Source organism: Camponotus floridanus, unplaced genomic scaffold, assembly GCF_003227725.1.
Source record: "Camponotus floridanus strain SB8 unplaced genomic scaffold, Cflo_v7.5 scaffold18, whole genome shotgun sequence".
Taxonomy (NCBI): Eukaryota; Metazoa; Arthropoda; class Insecta; order Hymenoptera; family Formicidae; genus Camponotus; species Camponotus floridanus.
The window spans coordinates 1,854,867-1,876,899 of NW_020229303.1; the positions used below are offsets into that span (position 1 = coordinate 1,854,867).

At 29.9% G+C, this 22,033-nt stretch overlaps 1 protein-coding gene across 1 annotated transcript; it reads left to right on the forward strand.

Moving 5' to 3' along the window:
* The first annotated feature begins 6,450 nt into the window (after positions 1-6,450).
* LOC112637552 (fatty acid synthase-like) lies at positions 6,451-20,228 on the forward strand. The gene is made up of 20 exons (XM_025407568.1): positions 6,451-6,467; positions 6,877-7,074; positions 7,298-7,548; positions 7,652-7,883; positions 7,957-8,375; positions 8,746-9,039; positions 11,927-12,131; positions 12,219-12,379; positions 12,531-12,848; positions 12,978-13,477; positions 13,829-14,130; positions 14,226-14,630; positions 14,824-15,833; positions 16,192-16,433; positions 16,531-17,224; positions 17,336-18,167; positions 18,275-18,741; positions 18,856-19,110; positions 19,496-19,747; positions 19,838-20,228. The coding sequence occupies exons 2-20, from the start codon at positions 6,909-6,911 to the stop codon at positions 19,949-19,951; spliced, it is 7,119 nt and encodes a 2,372-aa protein (XP_025263353.1). The 5' UTR covers positions 6,451-6,467; positions 6,877-6,908; the 3' UTR covers positions 19,952-20,228.
* The last annotated feature ends 1,805 nt before the right edge of the window (positions 20,229-22,033 follow it).

The window sequence follows — 22,033 nt, forward strand, 5'->3', positions numbered from 1 at the left end:
AGGATTTCGGACATGTGTGGAAAATGTGCGTGTGTATGTAACACGGGCGGAGTAGGAGACAATTGTCCCTACAAATTACTAGAAATAATATATAAAATAAATTACTAGAAATAATATACAAAATAAATTACTAGAGATATTCTTCCGCTTATCTATTTACATCTATCGATTTAAAATCTTTAGATTTTTATTTGTAAGGCTATTTTAAGGTTTTTGCTATTGTTATTTGGAAAGATCTTGTATTATTGCTTTGTGTCACAAAATTCGAGATACTCTAGAAATTCTTAAATATCTTTTATGTAATTGCGAAATGTTGATAGTATGTAAACGAACGTTTGCCGAAGGAAACTTTGAGCATCTTTTTTAACGAAATATTTATTAATATTATTAACGCCAAATTTAACCATAAACAAAACATGTTAAAAAAGAAATCGTTTCTAGACTTACGTTTCATAATTATATACATTTTCTTAAATCTGTATATGCCAAATTAAATATACTTCTATATTTCAGTCATTTATTTCTGAAACATTATATTTTTATAATGGTACTCATATTTGTTTGATTACATTATTCTTATTTTTATGTCTCAAAAAATAGTGTATCAATTTAAGATCACTTTTCCGTTTATAATTTACTTATTGTTAGTATATTTTACTTACGTTTTCTAATGGATAAATATTCCCTTGTGTACGCCAATAAATTATATTATCTCGATAATGGACAGCTGGCTCATTATTTTGATTGCGGCGAAACAACCAGTTGTATAAGTTATTTCGGCAACATAGTATATATCTCCAATCAAAACTGTGATCAAAATTTGTAATCAATTAAATGAAATGTATTTAATAATAAGAATACTTATAACAAATTAATCAATATTTGCAACGTAACAATTAGTAATTATTGAAATAGAATTGTTGCAATTATATACTTATTGTTAGTGTAATAAAATAATTATAATTATAAATAATTATAAATATAATTATAATTATAATTATAAATAATTATAAATTCATGATATTATATTTATCTAAATTTTATTCATAACTTTTATAATAAAATAGCATAATGTTCAAAAAATTAAAATATTGATTTTAAAATACGATATTTATATTGTAACGTGCGGTTTTTCGTATACGTCTCTATTTCCCCGATGAATGTAGGGTTTACGGAAGGCGTCGCGACGCTAACAAGGATCGGAGACGGCTCAAGTTCCATCTCGTGATAGACGCGACGTCTGATATTGGTTTGGACGCCGGATGTTGATTTGGAAGGGATTTCCAAGGCGCCGCTAGAGATCGGTAGAAGCAGCGTTCGCACTACCTTCTGGCCTTTTATTGTCGCAAGGATTTTTCTCAATATTCGCTTTGCTTGCCTTCTGACTAGCTCTGCGTCTCAAGAAGGATTGGAAGGATCTGTCTGTCTGTACTACCGAGAGCTCGTTTTATACTAAGTTAATTACCCGCGCTGATGTATTCGGTAATTACTCCCACCGAAAGGCGGTAAAAATATCGGAGCGGTTTGGGTCTGCCCGGAGGAATTCGGGGTGCCGAGCGCGGGTATTATAGATATTTTTAAAAAATCGGATCGGTAAAGCAGTCTATAATATTGAAAAAAAATTGTAAAAATCTAAAATATTTTTTTTTACTATAATTATTATTCAACATTTATCTCAATTTTTTCAGGAATGTGACTTAATAGTATCTAAAACATATTTCTTTTTTTTTTATAATGATCCATCGAATCATTTATGAGAAAAAAAATATTAAAGAATTACTTAATCTATTTAACTATCGTCTACCCCTTTGATCGATTTATAGAAAATATATGTTGTAGATTAATGCTCAAAAATATTACAAAAGAAAAATAGTAGGTGTACCAAGCGCCTATGATATTGAAAAAAAATTTTAAAAGTTAAAATATTTTTTTTTCAATGTTGTTATTCTCAAATTTGGACCCCAATTTTTTTTTAATGCCGCGCAATTGTTCCCAAATTACATATTTTTTTTCAAAACGATTCATTGAACCGTTTAGGAGAAAAAAATTAATTTCGAAAAAAGAAAAATTACTTTTTACTCTTAAGCACGTGCAGTTTCGGGGCTAATATTTTAGGGAATTGTAAGTTCCGTCGATAGTAACTTACAAAAAAAATTTCAGCTTGCGGGGGCAGATTGGCCGTGTTTACCCGGTTACGACCTTTCTTTATCAATTTTTTATAATCCCCATATTTTTTGCAATGCAATTATATTTGTATCGAATTTTCTATTTCAGTATTTTCTATTTCAATTTTTATTTGTTGAAAATCTAGAGCGCTGCATTACTCAGCATGACGCGATATTCGCTCAGGTCAAAGTTTCCCAAGCATTGCTCGTTTTGTTTAGGTGTTTTCTCGAATGGCTTGTCGCCAGAGTATTGCTTCATGTTGTGCAACAGTTTCATGATATTACTCAGCCAGCATTTTGGTGAACAACGATCTTTATTGTCATCGTCGTTGATGCAGTGAATGTACCTGATGCATATGAAAACAGTGTAGACCGGTAAACCAATAGCAGTGTCCTCGCAATAGTATATAACATATCGCAAGGTTCCAGGGTTCTAAATAGAAAGTAAAACGTTCATAAATTTATAACATTCTAATGATATCTTATAATAGATGTATAATAGAAAACTTCTTTAAATATTCCTACACTTTTTTCTTCCTTGCGATTGGCAGATATGTTACTTTTATCCTGAGTACTGGAAACAATGACAAAGATGTTTGCGTAATATATCACATCTGGCACTAAAATAAATTAAAATTCTTATACTGGATGCAATTTACAGACTTTTCAAAATTTTTTAAACTATGTTGAATTATGTCGTGTGCTATCATAATATATAGAAGCGATGGAGTGTTATGGTTTATATGATGTATTATCAAACTATTTGAAAAATCTATTCTTTTTTTCGGTATGTTTTAATTTGTATTTTCTAAATATATTTAATATATTTAAACATGAAATTTTTATTCTTTGACTAATGTAACTGTACATACATTTATGTTAATTATTATGATAAAATTTTTTTTAATCCGATAAGATGATGATGCATGACATCTGTCAAAACCACATACATCTTTAGAAGCATTAAAATAAAATAATTTAAAATATGTACATATATACATGTGTGTATATACTCCGTGTGATTGAAAAAAAATGTGTGTGTGTGTGTGTGTGTGTGTGTGTGTGTGTGGATATACTTATATATACATATATATGTATATACATATGTGTGTATGTGTGAATATACTTTAATGATTGAAAAATTTTTCAATATCTCTTTTCAAATGAATTTTTTACTTTCCATAGATATAATTATCATACTTACAGCCTGCATCTTACAGTCGCTTTACCAGAATTCTATATTGTTTCTTATAACGTCTGTATTCCTCTGCCATTTTATCATATTTTTCTTGAAGAGAATCTTTTAGCACACATGTCGAAAATACATATATATATATATACATATATATATATATATATATATATATGTATTATATGGACATATATATGTATACATATATATATATATATGTATACATATATATGTCCATATAATACATATATATATATGTATTTTCGACATGTGTGCCAAAAGATTCTCTTCAAGAAAAATATGATAAAATGGCAGAGGAATACAGACGTTATAAGAAACAATATAGAATTCTGGTAAAGCGACTGTAAGATGCAGGGTGTAAGTATGATAATTATATATATATATATATATATATATATATATATATATCCTCTTAACAAGAACTTTAAGATATATATATATATATATATATCTTATATATATATATCTTAATATATATATATATATATATATATATATATCCTCTTTAACAAGAACTTTAAGATATATGTATATTATATGGATATATATATATATATATATATATATATCCATATAATATACATATATCTTAAAGTTCTTGTTAAAGAGGTAATTAATATATAAAAAAGAAATGTATGTGCGCGAGAAAAAAGAGAGGAAAGATATAATATTATGTTGGTATAGAGTATAGATTATATATTTTGATTTGTAGTGTAGTTAGTATTTTAAAGTTATATGTGATTGTCGATTATAAATTACACACAAATATTAATTATTTCTCTTACATTTCAAAAAGGTTATATACCCAGTCAGCAAAGTCTGTTCAAACAGATTTTGTCAATTTCTGCTACAAATTTTTGTTGACAGTAAGATTGTAGATTGTATAAAAAATTTGTTATATCAAATAATGGTAACAGAATGTCAGCAGAAATGTTACAAAACCTGCTGACATAATTTGATAGCAGAAACTGAACAGGATTTATTTAAAATTATCATAGCAGATTGATGGCAGAAATCGAGCACGATCTGCGCAACACAGTTTGATATCAAATTGATTGCAGAAATCGAGCAAAATCTGAATAATGCAGTTTGATGTCAGATTGTTGGCAGAAATTTAATAGAAGTTGTATAAAATTATTATAAAAGATTGGCGACAGAAACAAAGCAGGACCTGAGCAAAACAGTTTGATGTCAGATTGATTGCAGAAACCGAGCAGGATCTGCGCAATAAAATTTGATATCAAATTCTTGATAGATATCGAGTAGAGCCTGCTGATATAACTGACACCAGATTGATGGCAGAAATCGAGCAGGATCTGCGCACACAATCTCTGATAGCAGATTGACGGCAGAAACGAAACAGGGTTTGCATGATTCGATAGTTCCTTCACTTACCGCTACGTGAGCTGTACTTTTTCGTAATTGAATTTCTGTCAGAAATATATATAAAGTTGCGAATATGCGTAAAAGACTAAAAATATAGTAATTATCATTTTAATTTCTATCACTTTAATTTCTGATATCTGATATAAGCATCAGATGAGATTCAGAATATTAAACTGATTGGAATCAATATGATAAATAGAAAATTATTCATGTACTGCCTGACTATTTGAGGCATAAAGGAAGAATTTAATTCTAAATAAATTACATCTCAAGTTTTACAAGTTACCTTTACTTTTATCATTTACTTTGTTATTAATTTAATTATATTTAATTTATAAATTGAATTAGTCCTTCGCTATATGAGATATAACTACGATATAACATATATTACATTAACATATATTACGATATAACATATGAATATATGTCATTTTAGAAAAAAATTGTAATTAATTTGCCGACAATATTGTTATTTAGCATCTGTAATAATCCATTTTGTTGCATTTATATAACATTAATAAAAGTAAGCGCAGTTTCTGCTCGGTTTCTCAAATTGCACGTGCAGATTCTGCTTGATTTCTGCTGTCAATCTGGTGTCGGTTTATGCTAACAGATTCTGCTAGCAGAACTCAAGCTTAATGCAGACGCAGTTGATGCCAATCTGCCGCAATATTCTGTTTGAATCTGCTCGCATGCTGCTGGCAGACTGCTAACATTTTGCTTACTGGGAATTTTTTACCTCTAACTTCATATAATTATAATTATAAAATCAAAAACCTTGACTTTATGCAACTGTTTAATCTTTGCCCAGTTATGCAAACATGTCTGATCTTTAGCAGAATATAAGGTCGCAATAATTTATATCATGCAACTTGTTATTTTAAATTATTATAAGCTTATTATTCTAAATTATTATTATAAATTATTAAAACATTTATTCTCGTGCATCTCAAAAATAGTAATTTTAAAAACATATTAATCTTTGTATGCATATTTTTAAATCGTAATTAAAACTTTTATCTAATTTCAACTTTATATTCATTAAATGCCAACGTTAGACACATTTGCCATAACTAGAACAAGGTTAAGCAGTTGCATGCATCATATTAAAAAGATACGTAAATGAATACTAACAATTGACGCAATTCAATGTTTTAATTTACTTCATCATTTCCTGTTCTCTTTTATATTGTTTACAGCAAACCTTTCTTTTTCATCAATTAATAGTAATTTTTTTTATTAATTAATTAATTTTTTTAATATAATATAATCGAAAAAAATATATAAATTTTAATTTATCAATGCGACATCTCAGTCCAAAAAAAGCGGTACACTTAAAATTGGGGAAAAAATCACCAAATTTCAAATAACTTTGTAAGCAATAAAGATAGAAAGGTCTGTAGAAAATGAAAATAAAGCTTTGAATCTCTACTTTAAGAATCGATTTATTTCAATGTTTGCGAGATAACTTTATTTAAAATGGCGGATGACAAAGTAAGAGCATGCGAAATTAAAAAACAATGATCCGAGCTTGACACGGAAGACTAAAAATACAACATGATATGATACATTATTAGTGATTATACAGTCACAAGAATTAACATAATGAAAAGGAAAAATCTACTTATATAGGTAACAGTTTAACGTTCTATTATTTAATTACTTGTCGACTACTGTAGAGTAAACTATAACGCATTAATATTGTAAATATCAAATTTTATCTTGACAACATTTTATATATTATTACGTTCCTGATGTTCGTGATCGTCAAGTCGGTATTACAAACGATGAACATCTGGTTGTTAAAAAGGAAAGAACAGCTGAGTCGAAAGATAGTTGTCAAACTATCCGGTTTTCATATACGAGCCATTATTATGTTATTAATCCATTATGTTATTAATCTGTTGTTCGTGTATGTTCTGTGTTTCGCAGAAAATTAAAGTTCCTGTGTGTTCCCTAAAAGTGTTCTTTTAACGCGATCCGCAACAGTCGTTCTCTTTAGTGCGCGTATTCGATATATCTCGAAGTCCTCGTCTCGAACGTAATAATATATATATATATATATATATATATATATATGTATGTGTATATATACTCCATTTATTATTCCAGATTAACATATATGAAAATAATTGTTTATTGTGATGGAAGAAACATACAGATCGTGCATTAATATTGATTCTGGCGATGAAATCGTTATTTCAGGTATCGCTGGTAGATTTCCAGATTCAAATAATATGAATCATTTACAAGAAAATCTATTCAATAAAGTTGATCTTCTTAGAACAGATCATGGCCGATGGAAAATGGGTAATTAAAATTTATAATCTTACTTATGATTGGTTAACATGAAATATGTCTTCTCTTTTTCAATAATTACAAAATATTATAAGAATATGTTTTTAATTAAAATTTTAAAAAATATAACATTAAATATATAGCATTAAAAATATACTATAAAACATAGAAATATAGAAATTGTATTATATAAATGTATTATAACACATATCTTTATAAAGTCATAACTCGTTAGAGCATCCAGATTTACCACAACGGATGGGAACAATTAATAATATAGAAAAATTTGATGCTGATTTTTTTAACGTATGCTTCAAGCAAGCACACACGCTCGATCCTATGACGAGAATATTATTAGAACATACTTATGAAGCAATTGTCGATGCTGGGATCAATCCAAAACAATTGCGAGGAAAAAATACAGCCGTGATTATAGGAACAAGTTTTCTGGAATCGCAAGAGAGATTTATGTATGAGAATCTTCAGGTAAAGAAAGTTGACTATTAAATATAGAAGAAAATAATTGATATAAAGAGTTATCGAATTCATTATTCACATGTAAAAATTTATCGTTACTTCCTATGATTAGGTAGACGGTTTAGGCATTGTGGGATGTAGCAAATCTATAGTAGCAAATATGCTTTCATATATTTTGGATTTGAAAGGGCCATCTTATACAGTCGATACAGCATGCAGCTCCACTTTTTATGCCATGGCTCTTGGTTATCGTGATATCATGTCAGGTCGATGCGAAGATGCCATAATTGGAACCTCACAATTATGCTTACATCCCATCATAAATCTGCAATTCTCTCGTCTTGGTAGTTTTGCTAAAATTAATTAATATCTCGTCAGATTTTGTATGTGTATGTAAAAATACATATTTTATTTTAGGTGTTTTGTCATCCGATGGTTGCTGCAAACCTTTTGATGCTGCTGCTAACGGATATTCGCGTAGTGAAACCTTGTCTGTGCTATATCTTCAAAAGGCAAAAAATGCTAAAAGAATTTATGCTACATGTAAACATATTAAAATAAATAGCGATGGATACAAGCAGGAGGGAATAACGTTCCCATCGACATATATACAAAGCATTTTATTGACAGAGTTTTACAAGGAATGCGATATATTACCATCTTGTCTAGATTACATAGAAGCACATGGTACCGCTACTAGGGCTGGCGATCCTGAAGAAGTCAATGCTATCTATACTGTTTTATGTAAGGATAGAAAAGCTCCGTTGATGATCGGCTCTGTAAAATCCAATCTTGGTCACGCTGAACCTGCCAGTGGTTTCACTCAGATCGCTAAGGTAGACTGGAAATAATTTATCCAATGATATTTTCATGTTTTTATAAAAGAAAATAATATACAGTAAATTCCGCGTACATGATAAATGATTTTATCTCTTATATAATAAAAAGATCTTTTTATTATTCCTGCATTACGAGCGAGCAAAAGAATTTCGAAATTTAATGTTTATTTATTTGTGACGATTGATTTTTATACACATAAATTAAAATTTTCACTTATACACATAAATTAAAATGTTTTTAAAATATTAATCCTTTCACAAATTAATGAGAGGTTTGCAATTAAAATGATATTATTCGGATAATTTAAAAAAAAAACATATAACAAAATACGTATTTTTATCTAATTAATTTTAATAATTTTTTAAGGTAATAATAGCATTCGAAACCGGTTTTATTCCACCACATCTCAATTATACATCACCACGAGATGATATAGATGCTCTTGTAAATGGAGCCATACAAGTGGTTACAGAAGCAATACCACTTAAGAATGGTTACATCGGCATTAATTCTTTTGGATTTGGGGGATCCAATGCTCATATGTTATTAGAATGGAATACCAAACAGAAAGTTAACAACGCAACACCGGACAATGGTTTGTCAAGACTTGTGATATTATCTGGACGCACTGAAGAATCAGTAAATTCGTTTCTAAATGATGTTAGTTTTTATTTCAAAAGCAACATTATTTACAATAATTAGAAAATATACTATTCAACAAAATTAAAAGATGATTTAAAATCATAAAAAGGGAGTGCAAATTTAAACTTACGTATCTTTGACAAAAATAGAACAATATTTAAGAGAGCATTTTAAGGCTGAAAACTTCAACTTTTCAATGATTCAACACACGTTTCTCAACAAAGATTTCACTACGGGCAACATTTCTTTAAAGTAAACTTGCAAAATTGAAAATTTTAACCATAATGACGTATGAGGAAAATATTATTCTCCAAAACAATTTTAATTGCATCATAAAATTTAACATTTTCTCTTTAAAAATGCATTTTTAATCATAATACTATGATTTTTTTATTAAATTATAACGAAGTGAATATTCAAGTGCATATTCAAGTTCTGTTTTTAAAAATCAGTATTCTAGTATTGATAATATTCAAGGCATATATCATGGAAAGATTACATGATCGGAATTATACCTCATATGTACGTCTTAAAATCGTATATTATCAGTTTTATGACGAACGACTTTTGAACAACATTTCCTCATATTAATAAATATTTAAATTAACGGTAAATCTTTACTTTACCTTTAACTTACTCACCACCATATACAGAATGTCCCAAAAGTCCCGAACCGGTCGAATATTTCATAAATTATGCATTTTAGAGAGAAATGTTTCAGACGAAAGTTGTATGGCTTGAAGGGGGCCATCAGATAGTGGCAATGATTTGACCTTGCAGAGTCATTTGAAGGTGACGTAAAGGTCATCTTCAATTTCTTAAATGGAACTCCCTATTTTTTATTACATATTCGTGTAGCTTATCTCAAGAGCTTTTCAAAACACTATAATTAAGTTAATTTTTTAAGACCTTCATATGACCTTCAAATAACTTTTCAAGGTCAAATTAATGGTACCTTATGTCCCCCTCGAAACTATACAACTTTTGTCGGAAACATTTTTGTTTGCTGGGCTTAGTGTTTTTGAGATATTTTACTGTCCAAGTTAAAATGGGACACTCTGTATATCCCTGAAGTGGGTCGCATACGTTATATGTGGGACCCACTTCAGGGATGGATAGGGGGCACACTAACATTGAAAAAAGTTCATATTAACGTATGTCCTATTTGACCTTGTTACAAAGTTACAGAACGAATATTTAAATAACCGGCAAATCAGGATATTTCGTAATATGTAATATCTTTCAGATGTAAGCAAACTTGTTGTATAGCTTCACCTTAGGGATTTTTATCTATGGGGCCACTTGAAGGCAATTGTATTCTGCACCTATTGCCAGTGTTGAAGTTCTACGTGCACGTATACAAGAAGCTTGCCAACAGATCAGATATACATCTGGAATATTCGAAAGAGTGCGACAGTCTTTGATACAGCGAATGCTTGCATTTAGAGCAGAGATAGCCATTTAGAGCACCTTATATGAATGTAATCGGTTGCCGATTATTTAAATATTAAACGTCCTGTAACTTTGTAACAAGGTCAAATAGCATACATGTTAATATGAACTTTTTTCATTGTTGGTGCCCCCTATTCATCCCTGAAGTGAGTTCCACATGTTAGGATACACCTTATCCTATATATACAAGGTGTCTGATAACTTTTTGCAGTCCCAAAATGTGAAGGTAGATTGGCTCAAATTAAGAATGAAAGTCTTCTACTGTTTTGCGAATGATGATTGCGGCCCGGACTTATTACTCTTTCCCCACTCACTTCGCTGCACACCTAATATATGGTTACAGTGGGACAACTCTCATCGCCATGCGCTTCTACTCACGCAGATTGGCCGATCTTCTTAATTAATGAAAAACAGTAGAGGACAATGATGCCAATTTCGAGATGCTGCCCCCTACCACTACATGTACAGGAAATAGCGCATACAAAGAAAGAACCGTCTCCTTACACGACGGCCAGCGCTCGGCTAGCTTCGGTAATAGAAGAGAGCAGATACGGACACGGCTCTTTCTTTGTGTGCGCTATTTCCTGTACATGTAGTGGTGGTGGCAGCGTCTTGAAACTGGTATCACTGGTAGAGGACCTTCCTTAATTTGAGCCAATCTACCTTCACACTTCGGGACTGTAAAAAGTTATTAGACACCCTGTATAAATCAAACAAGTAAGAAAAAGGCTATAAGGACCATAAAAAAACCACTTTAAATAGAGCGAAATTCTCAAATGTATAATATCATTTAATATAAATACGCATAATTAAATTGTACATCCAAACGTTTCGGTCTATTTTAGATCCTTTTCAGAACAATATATTAAAGACAATATTGTCTGTGATCTATCGTATGTATAAATAAAAACTTTGAAATGATTGTCTGTTAAGGATAAAATAATAATAAAATTACAAAATCAAATCGAAATAGATTTTGTGACATGCCTGCATCTTGAGTAATGCCATTAACAGCTGCAATACAGATTTTTAAATAAGAAACATGCATTATTCAATTCAAATAATCATTTAATGAAAAAAAATCATAGCGTTATGATTAAAAACGCATTTTAAAGAGAAAATGTTACATTTTACGATGCAATTAAAATTGTTTGGAATAAAAATTTTTTTCTCCTCGTACACGCCATCATAGCATTTTTCAATTTTGTAAAGTTGTTTTAAAAAAGGCATTGCTTCTAGTGAAATTTTTAGTGAAAATAATTATTGCGCGCGTTGAATTATTAAGAAATTGAGGCTATCAGCTTTTTTAATATCGCTCTACGAATATTTTTTCATAAAGATATGTGAATTTAAATGTGTTCTTTTCTTCATGCGTTGATTTTAAATAATCTTTTAATTTTGTTGAGAGTGTATGTCTAGTATATAAGATTTTAAAAAATTGTTTGTCTTGTAGGTTGCTAACCATTCGACAGATGTCGAATATATTCGTTTATTACACGATATATATGCATATAATATAGAGGATCATCCATGGAGAGGATATATTATATTGGACAATTTGCAACAAAATTCAATAAAGGAAATCCAAAATAATGGGAATGTAAAAAGACCTATTTGGTTTATATTCTCTGCCTTGGGCGCGCAGTGGCCAAAAATGGGTACATATATAAAATATTCTATATTTAATATATAATAGCACACTTAAATCATGAAATGATATAACATTTAAATTATAACTTTATCAGGTCAAGATTTATTAAAATTTGATGCCTTTGCAAATGCTATAAAAATATGTGACGCTACTTTAAAATCATATGATATAAATATTATGGACATTTTGTTAAAGCAAGACGGAAAAGAATGCCAAAGCAGTTTACACATATTTATAAGCATCGTTGCTATTCAGGTAAAATATTATAAATGTATAAATTTATATGAAAATTGTATACATAAAGTGAATCATTAGAAACTGCCTTCAAAGATATTTTAATATTATATTTTATATTTTATATTATTATATTTATATTATATTTTAATATTATTTTATAACTTTGTAGATTGGATTGGTAGATCTTCTAACATCTTTAGAAATTAATGCAGATTATATGATTAGTCATTCGGCTGGTGAACTTGGTTGTGCATATGCAGATAAATGTTTAACTATTGAACAAACTATTTTATCGGCATATTTTATTGGTTTGGCCTGTATCGAAGAAAATGTGATTCACAGCTCTATGGCAGTTGTGAATCTTAATTATGAATCCCTCAAAAATATATGTCCAGCAAATATTGAAATAGTGTGTTACAATAGCCGAAACAGTAATATTGTAACTGGACCCATAAGATCCATAAAAGAATTTATTAAACAATTACAGGTATTATTTATGAATTCAATTTTTAATTAGATTAATTTTTTATTTGTCTTTTTATAAAAATATACAAATTTAAGAGTTTATTTTAATTTGTTTTATATTTGTTTATATTAATTAATTTCATTTTGTCAGATTAATAATATTAACGTCAAAGAAATCTCTTGCGATATACCATATCATAGTCATTATCTCGCATCCGTGGAAACTCAACTTTTATTTAATTTGAACAAAGTAATACCACAACCGAAAAAGCGAAGTTCAAGATGGATCAGTACTTCTGTACCTTGCATCGAATGGTCCAATACGACAACGAAATTATCTTCAGCAAACTATCATACGCGTAGTATATTAAATACTGTTCTGTTTAAACAAGCAACGAAGTTAATCCCAATTAACGCCGTGACTATTGAAATTGCACCAGATGGTATTCTGCAACATATTTTGAAAGAATCTTTACATCCAGAAGTGACGAATATCGTATTGACTCAGCGCACTGAAAATGTCACCAATGTAACTATGCGAGGAATTGGAAAACTTTACAATTGTGGCTTACAGCCGCAGATCGTTAATTTATATCCACCAGTGAAATTTCCAGTTAGTCGAGGAACTCCTATGATCTCTCCATCTATCAGGTATATACATACAATGTTAAGAAAGATTTCTCTCTCTCTCTCTCTCTTCCCAAGCCTCCCCTCCTTCCCTTGTCCGATCGCTCTCTCGATCATCTCTTGTTTGATCACTCCCTCGATTCTCCCTTCTCTCGCTCCCTGCCTCCCTCCTTCTTTCGCTCTCTTGCTCCCTTCCTCCCTCTCTCTCTCCTTTTTTGGACACTCTGTAACAAATAAGATTTTGATGTTATAAAAAATTATATACATATTATATACATTATATACAAATTATATACATTAAAATACATTAAAAACATACCCATAAATACATTAAAAAACATTAAAATCAAATATTGAAAACATTATTCTTTATAGGTGGGATCATTCTGAAGATTGGTTTGTGGCAACTTATCAATCGCATAGGTATATACAATCCAATGAAAGACACATCGAAATCAATCTCAGTAATGAGAGCTACGATTATATGATTGGTCATGTAATCGATGGAAGAAATTTACTACCAGCGACAGGATATCTTGCGCTTGTTTGGGAAACTATCAGCATGATAGAAGGAAAAACATACACAACTATGCCGATAATATTTCGAGATATAAGCTTTATTCGTGCTACTCATTTATCAAATAACATTGTAAAATTGACAATTACAATACAAAAAAGTATTTACATCATTCTTACATTATTCTTGAATAGTAACGTTAAAATCATATGATTTCATAATTATGTGTAATATCAAAAATATAAAATATTACAGAAAGCGGAAAATTTGAAATTATTGAAGGAGATAGCGTTGTAGTAACAGGTATAGTACATACTATATCGAATCCAGAACAAGAAATGATTCCAAACAACCTATTGCCGGAGAATGATAATGAGGAAGAACATATGACTGCTCGAGACATTTACAAAGAATTAAAATTACGTGGTTATCAGTATAGTGGCTGGTTCCGTGGATTAAAAAGCGCATCTCTTTCATGCAACAAAGGACATATTGCTTGGACAAATAATTGGGTAACATTTATGGATACTATGCTACAACTGCATATTCTTGGATACGATACTAGGAACTTATATGTTCCTACAAGTATTCAAAAATTAGTGATCGATCCTGCGCTTCACTCATTAAAGCTGCGGGACATAGTAACAGAAGATGATAAACGTATGTTCATGGTCAATTAGAAAAAAATTAATAATTTAAAATTAAATATATAAATACATTAAAAACATTAAAATCAAATATTGAAAACATTATTCTTTTTTTATCTACCACATTGTTACTACTACATTATAATGACACTAATATAATGGAATCTTTGTGTAATAAAATAATTGATTGAATTGTCTCATTGTAGAATTATCGATACAAATATACAAAGAAATAGACACGATTATATCTGGCGGAATAGAGATTCGAGGCGTTAAAGCTACCGTGATTTCTCGCCGGAAATTAATCCAGGATCCTGTTATTGAAGAACACATATTTGTAGCTCATCATGATCATGCGAAGATTTCTTTAGGCGAAACGATCCAAATATCGGTGCAGCTTGCGTTGGAAGATCATCAGAACATTAAAATAAAAGCCATTGAATTAGTTGAAGATATCGATAATGTAACATTGGAAGAATTATCATCTCCGCTGTTAATTAAAGCTTTTAATGATATGCCACTAATACAGGCAAATGTTACTTTATTAACATCATCGAGTCGTTTCAGTTCAGCAGAATTGCCACAAAATGTTACAATCGCAGATTTAAATGCATCTTTAGATAAAGTGTTAATAGCTGTTGGATTCAATCTTTTGACGAAACAAATTTCGTTAGAAAAACTTTTACCACTCATAAGAGAAGGTGGATATCTGTTGACACGCGAAAAGTACAACATAATTAACTATGAAAAATATTTGCAGCAATACGAATTAAATATTATTCTTGAAAAGCGCACTGATACGGAAGTAATTATACTTTTGAAGAAAAAAGTTGAGATAAAAAAGATGACTGTTGTCTATATAGATAATAACAATTTTAATTGGCTCCAAAAATTAAAATTACTTTTGAATGATGAGAATCAACTTGTTAAAGACAGTAGAATTATAATTGTTGGAGAAAAAGACTTTGAGTGCGGTTTGCTAGGCTTCATTAACTGTTTGAGGAAAGAGTTAGGCGGCGAATTTGTTAGAGGTGTACTTATTCAAGATCAGAACGCTCCTAAATTCTCTTTACAAAATCCCTTTTATATGCAACAATTACAAAAAGACATGACTATTAATGTTTTGCGCTCTAATAAAATCTGGGGATCTTACAGGCATTTACAATTACCGCGTCCAGAAGCCCAACTTGTACCTTCCGCTTATGTTTGTCAAATGGTATACACATATTTTTGCGAAGTTATTTTAATAGTATATAAGTACTTTCTATATGTATACATGCGCAATAATAGGTAAATCTGCATAAAAGGGGACCATGCTCGTATTACTTTGACCTTGACATATGTTGTCAAAGTCATCCTCCTGAGTAACAGTCAAAAGGTTTTAGTCGTCGGTCGTTGTTTATTAAAAAAGTTATTAACGAAGAAAGCCAAGATACGAGCGGAATCTCCTTTTACGCAAGTTTATCTAATAATAATTATATTTTTGTTTTCTGTAATGTAGAAATTTGCTATTTAAAATTTTACTTTACATATAGTATGTCACATATATTAATAAATTTTCTTATATTTTATAGATTCGTGGTGATCTAAGTACATTTTGTTGGATGGAAAACGAAATATCTGATTCTCGGCTCGAAGATTTGATACGTATAGTTTATTCATCTATCAATTTCAAAGATGTAATGTTAGCTACTGCGAAATTAAATTCATTGCCGACCGCAATGTCGCAAGAACGATTTCAAAGTATACCTCTTGGATTGGAATATGTAGGATTCGATACCAATGGACGTCGCGTAATGGGACTTCGTGATAACAAGTAAATATTATTATTATTCAAGCAATTATTATATAAAATATCATTGATCAATTGACCAATTATATCATCAATTAATTAATATTCTCGCTCTTTCTAGATGTATAGCAAACATCGTTGTGAAAGACAAAGATTTATGTTGGAACATACCTGATACATGGACATTTGAAGATGCTGCTACAATCCCATGCGTTTATAGCACGTGTTACTTGGCTTTATATATTTATGGGAAGATGAAGAAAGGCGATAAAATACTTATACATTCCGGTACTGGAGGCATTGGACAAGCAGCTATTCACCTAGCTCTTAATGAAGGATGCGAGGTGTTTACTACCATAGGTACAACTGAAAAACGAGAATTTATTAAAAGAACGTTTCCGACTATTACGGATAAGTATATTGGAAATTCTCGAGACACCAGTTTCGAACAAATGATAATGTTGCAAACAAATGGTTACGGCGTGGATATCGTGTTAAATTCGTTGTCAGAAGAAAAACTAATTGCGTCCATTCGTTGTCTAGCGCGAAATGGTCGTTTCCTGGAGATCGGCAAATTCGATCTTGTTTCTAACAATCCTCTAGATATGATCATGTTTCAAAAAGGTATTAGTTTTCATGGAATTCTATTAGAAAATATATTTCTGGGTTATCACAAGCATAAGTCTCTATTATCCAAAATGATGGCTAACGGTTTGAAAAATTTGATCATTAAACCACTTCAGGTGAAAGTTTTTCCAAAATCAGAAATTGAAGCGGCTTTTAGATACATGTCAAGTGGGAAACATATAGGAAAGGTATATTAATAATATAACTATTTTATAATATTTATAAACGGTATTACAACAATTTGAAATATTATAATACTACTCTCGACATCTCTCTAATATATAAATATATATTTTTAGATAATTTTAAAGATTCAGGAGGAAGATCAATCTTTGAACGAACTTGTTATTGCACATCGTTGTTATTATTGTCTCAGTAATAGAAGCTATATTATATTAGGAGGTCTAGGTGGATTCGGTTTGGAGTTAACCGATTGGCTAATACTACGAGGCGCTAAAAACGTCGTGCTGATTTCGCGAACTGGGATAAAAAATGGTTATCAGCGCATGAAAGTTCAATTGTGGAGATCTTACGGTGTAAATGTGATTATTATAAAAAATATCGATACTGCCAACCGTGATGATTGCGAAAACCTTTTGCGAACTGCGGAAAAGATAGCACCGGTAGATGCGATATTCAATCTGGCCGTAGTGCTGAAGGACAACATTTTGGAAAATCAAACCATCAATACCTTTGCGGAATCCTTCAAATCGAAGGCCTGGGCGACGCAAATGTTGGACGAACTGTCTAGAAAAATCTGTCCTAAACTACGGCAGTTTGTAGTATTCTCTTCCGTTTCTTGCGGTAGAGGAAACACTGGACAAACTAATTATGGCATGGCTAATTCCGTCATGGAGAGAGTGTGTGAGAAAAGAGCGAAGGATGGATTACCTGGATTGGCAATTCAGTGGGGAGCTATAGGTGACGTAGGTCTTGTTGCTGATATGCAAGAAGAGAATAAGGAACTCGTTATCGGCGGTACTTTGCAACAAAAGATGTCTAGCTGCCTTAACGAACTCGATACATTTTTACTTCAAAATCGGCCAGTCGTAAGTAGCATGATTGTAGCCGAAAAGAAAGCAGAATCTTCCAGATTTGACAATATGATAAAAACTGTTGCTAATATTTTAAGTAAGTATTCGCATGCAGACTATTTCATGTGTGTTAAACTATTTCTCATAACTATCTCTAAACTCTCTCATAAGATATAGTAAATCTAATATATTTTATATTTATAGATGTAAAGGACATGAAAAAGATAAGCCAAAATACATCTTTATCTGAGCTTGGAATGGATTCTATGATGGTTGTGGAAATTAAGCAAATCCTGGAACGAGAATTTGATATCTTTTTTACTGTGCAAGAAATACGGAATCTTACTTTCGCAAAACTTAATGAGATTTCCAATGCAAACACTGGTGATAATAATACGCAAATTGAAAATTCAATCGATAGGAAATCAAATATTGCGAAATTATTCGGTATTGTACAAGACAAAGATTTTATGACGAAAGTTTGTTTAGATATCTTTAAAAAAGAAGAAAATACGATCCAAGTATTTCTTATACCGGGAATCGATGGCTGTGTAACTGTATTTAATCACTTGGCATCAAGCGTTAAATTTTCGATGACATCGTTGCAATGTAACACAAACAATATTAACGCTATGAACACACTATCGGAGACGGTTGATTATCTTCTTGAGGTATCCTAATTGTAATTTTTGTGTTTCTTTGATTGAAAAATTGTTTTTTATTAAAATTTAAAATTGTAAGATAGACATAAAATTTGCTGAATTATTTTAATAATATTTTTATAGCACATAATCTCAAGATTAAAAGATAGAAGAAATTTTGTAATGGTAGGATATTCTTTCGGATCTATTATCGCAATTGAATTAACAAGAAAACTGGAAACTATGAATTTTAAAGGACGACTTGTACTTATCGATGGCGCTCCGGATCAAGTGCAAATAATGTACGAACATTATATATCAAATTCCAGCGACATAGAACTTCAAAATGACGTTTTAATTACTATGATGGAAATTTATAAAGCAGGATCCAGTGGAAAGGTAAAATCTCCTTTTTTATATACACAAAAATAATTTCTAGTTACAAATATTATTCCTATATCAGTCTTATATTTTAAACATCTTATGATTCTTACATTTTTTTCATTTAATCAATAATCATTTGAAAATAATCAAAATTAAAAATCTAACTTTTCACAGCTCGGACTATTTCTATTATAATATTTCCTTTCAGCAAGTTCACATACAATTCATTTATTTTCTCTTATTGTAAATAGTCATAAATTATTATGTCAAATTAAACTCAATATAGTACTAGCTAGAACAAAAAATAATATTAAGTTAGATTTGACATAAAACCAAAAAAGATTAAAAACCTAGAAAAGGTTTGAAAAATCATTTAAAACAGAATATATAAATTCGACAGGTTCTACAGGAATTGAAGAAATATAAAACTTGGAAGGAGCGCTTTAATATTTTTGCCAAACATTTTTTAGCAATAAATACATTACTTTCACCCATAAATCTGAACACATTGTGTACAACGGTGTATAAACATTTAATCATTGCTCAACAATATAATCCTTCTACATTACCGCGTATTAAATCACCCATAATGTTGCTAAAAGCTACATTGTCACATGTACATATGATTGAAGAGGATTATGGTCTGCACAAGGTATTTCGGAGAAAGTTTTGTTCAAATGTATATTTAATAAATTAAATTTAACAAAACTTTTCGTTTAACGAAATATATATAATATTTAAGGTAACTCAAAACAAAGTGGAGGTACATTACATCGAGGGTAATCACTTGACGATCTTGAGAAACGAGAAAGTGGCAGCTATGATTAATGAGAGATACTATGATCATATTAAATGATTCACTGATATTAAAATTAGAGAATTTAAATGATTTTTAGGAAATCGTCTACTGGCAATTAAGGACATATTTGTATGAAATATTTTGTGACTTTTGTCAATAAAGATAACATTTTATTGATAATATATTGGTGAACATACACAAGAAGTCTACAACAAACAATATGTATTAAAGTGCAATCAATCGATTGATTGTGATCAACTATGAGGTACTTTAACATATTGTTCTGTGTCGATTTTTATGTATGTTCGAACATATTACCAATAAAATGCCATAAAATATACAACTTTATAATTATATAATTTTATTAAGAATTTAAGTGATAAAATCGTTTAAAAGTCTACTTTGCTTCATTATAAAGGAAATTTTGTTTTCGTAGAAAAAATTTTTTTCTAATTTTCGATGCCAATGTTCAAAATGTTTTAAAATGTCGAAAAAAATACATTTTTAAAAAAATGTTCAAAATATATGACTGTATGTATGTAATATTATTCAATGTCTATAACTTAAAAATTGTTTACTTCATTTTGGCATACAGTAAAACAGTACAATTTTGGTAAAATAATACCATATTTTTAGTTTTCATTTATTTATTTCATTATTTATTTACTATCATTTTTTAAAATTTAAATAATATGTCTATACATATGTAATTTTAGATTTTCAGACAGTTTCTATTTTTCAAAAAATGTTCGTTTATACTCTAACTTCAGCAATTTTTGTGATATTTATGTGATCATACTAATTTTTTTTTAAATTTTAAGTCAATAGAATATTATTAAAGGACGATTGATTAAATTTGGTGATAATCAATTAAAAGATTTATTTTTCATGAAATTTTAAATTTTTGAAAATGTTCGTGCACGCTTTAATTAGCGTATATTTTGAGATATCGTGTTAAATTTTTTATACGAATAAAATATCATTAAAGTATAATTAATAATAAAGCGTTGGGATTAAGTCATCGTAGAATTAGTTGTCGGTGAGATAATCAAATAATATTACGCATTACAGCGCGGAAGCCGCTAATGAAGAAAGATGTGGAAATTGAACAACTTGTACAATCGATTGTTGCTTCATTATAGATTTAAGATTTAACAATTGAGGTTGTAATGAATGAATAAAGAGTTATTAAATTGACATCCGATAATTTTTCTTTTTTATACATGAAATTGCCAATATTATTTTATTTATTTAATTTTGAAAATTGTATTGATTATATGTATTACTAGTTAAGTGAAAATGTGCATCTCTTATTAATGAGAAACTTAAACAATTTGTAATTGTTTTGCAACGCAATAATATTACTAATGTGTATGATGCAATTAAGGCGATACGTGAGAGTACGTGCGTTCAATAACGCATCAATTGTAGATTGCGAATTATTAACATATACTGTAAATGATGTTCTTCATAATACATACAATAAATAAATTATTTTTTATCAATTCGATTTATGATTTTAAGTATTTCTTCCTTTTCTTTATGTATGAATTAAAATGTAATAATCAGCAAATTTTGGTCTTTTCTCAACACACTCTGCTAAAGAGAAATGCTGAGATAGATGAAATATGATATTCTAGTTAGAAAGAGATGTGATATTAATGTAATAAATTATGTGATCTTAAAATACATAATGGGATATATACAAAAGATACAAAAGATCGCCTCTATCGGATACAATGCGCAACCGCGATTCACTCATAATCAAAAGAAGTTTGCAACATTGACTGCGTTCAGCAAAAAATACTGCTTTGCAACAGTTGTAAAATTCTTAAATCTGATTGGCGTATGCTCTTAGATTCGGCCAAAATTAAGAGCATACGCCAATCAGATTCACGAATTTTACAACTGTTGCAAAGTAGCATTTTTTACTGAACGCAGCCATCATCTAATATCGTTCTTATGACTTATGCACTATGACTTCCGCATTATGACTTCAGAAGATTATTTTTCGTTATTCTTATCGAAGATGATAATTTGATGGAAATTAACAATAACTTGGACGAATCATCCGATGAAAATCGTGAATTTTTTACGAATAATCTGATTGCGCGATTGTAGTGAAAACTTTACAGAAAT

What these genes read in the sequence shown, in the direction of transcription:
- LOC112637552 (XM_025407568.1), top strand. Translation starts at nt 6,909, where the DNA reads ATGGAAGAAACATACAGATCGTGCATTAATATTGATTCTGGCGATGAA. An exon ending in CGCGCAGTGGCCAAAAATGG is followed by an intron (nt 12,132 to 12,218) that starts GTACATATATAA and finishes TAACTTTATCAG; the next exon opens with GTCAAGATTTATTAAAATTT. An exon ending in GTGGGAAACATATAGGAAAG is followed by an intron (nt 17,225 to 17,335) that starts GTATATTAATAA and finishes ATATATTTTTAG; the next exon opens with ATAATTTTAAAGATTCAGGA.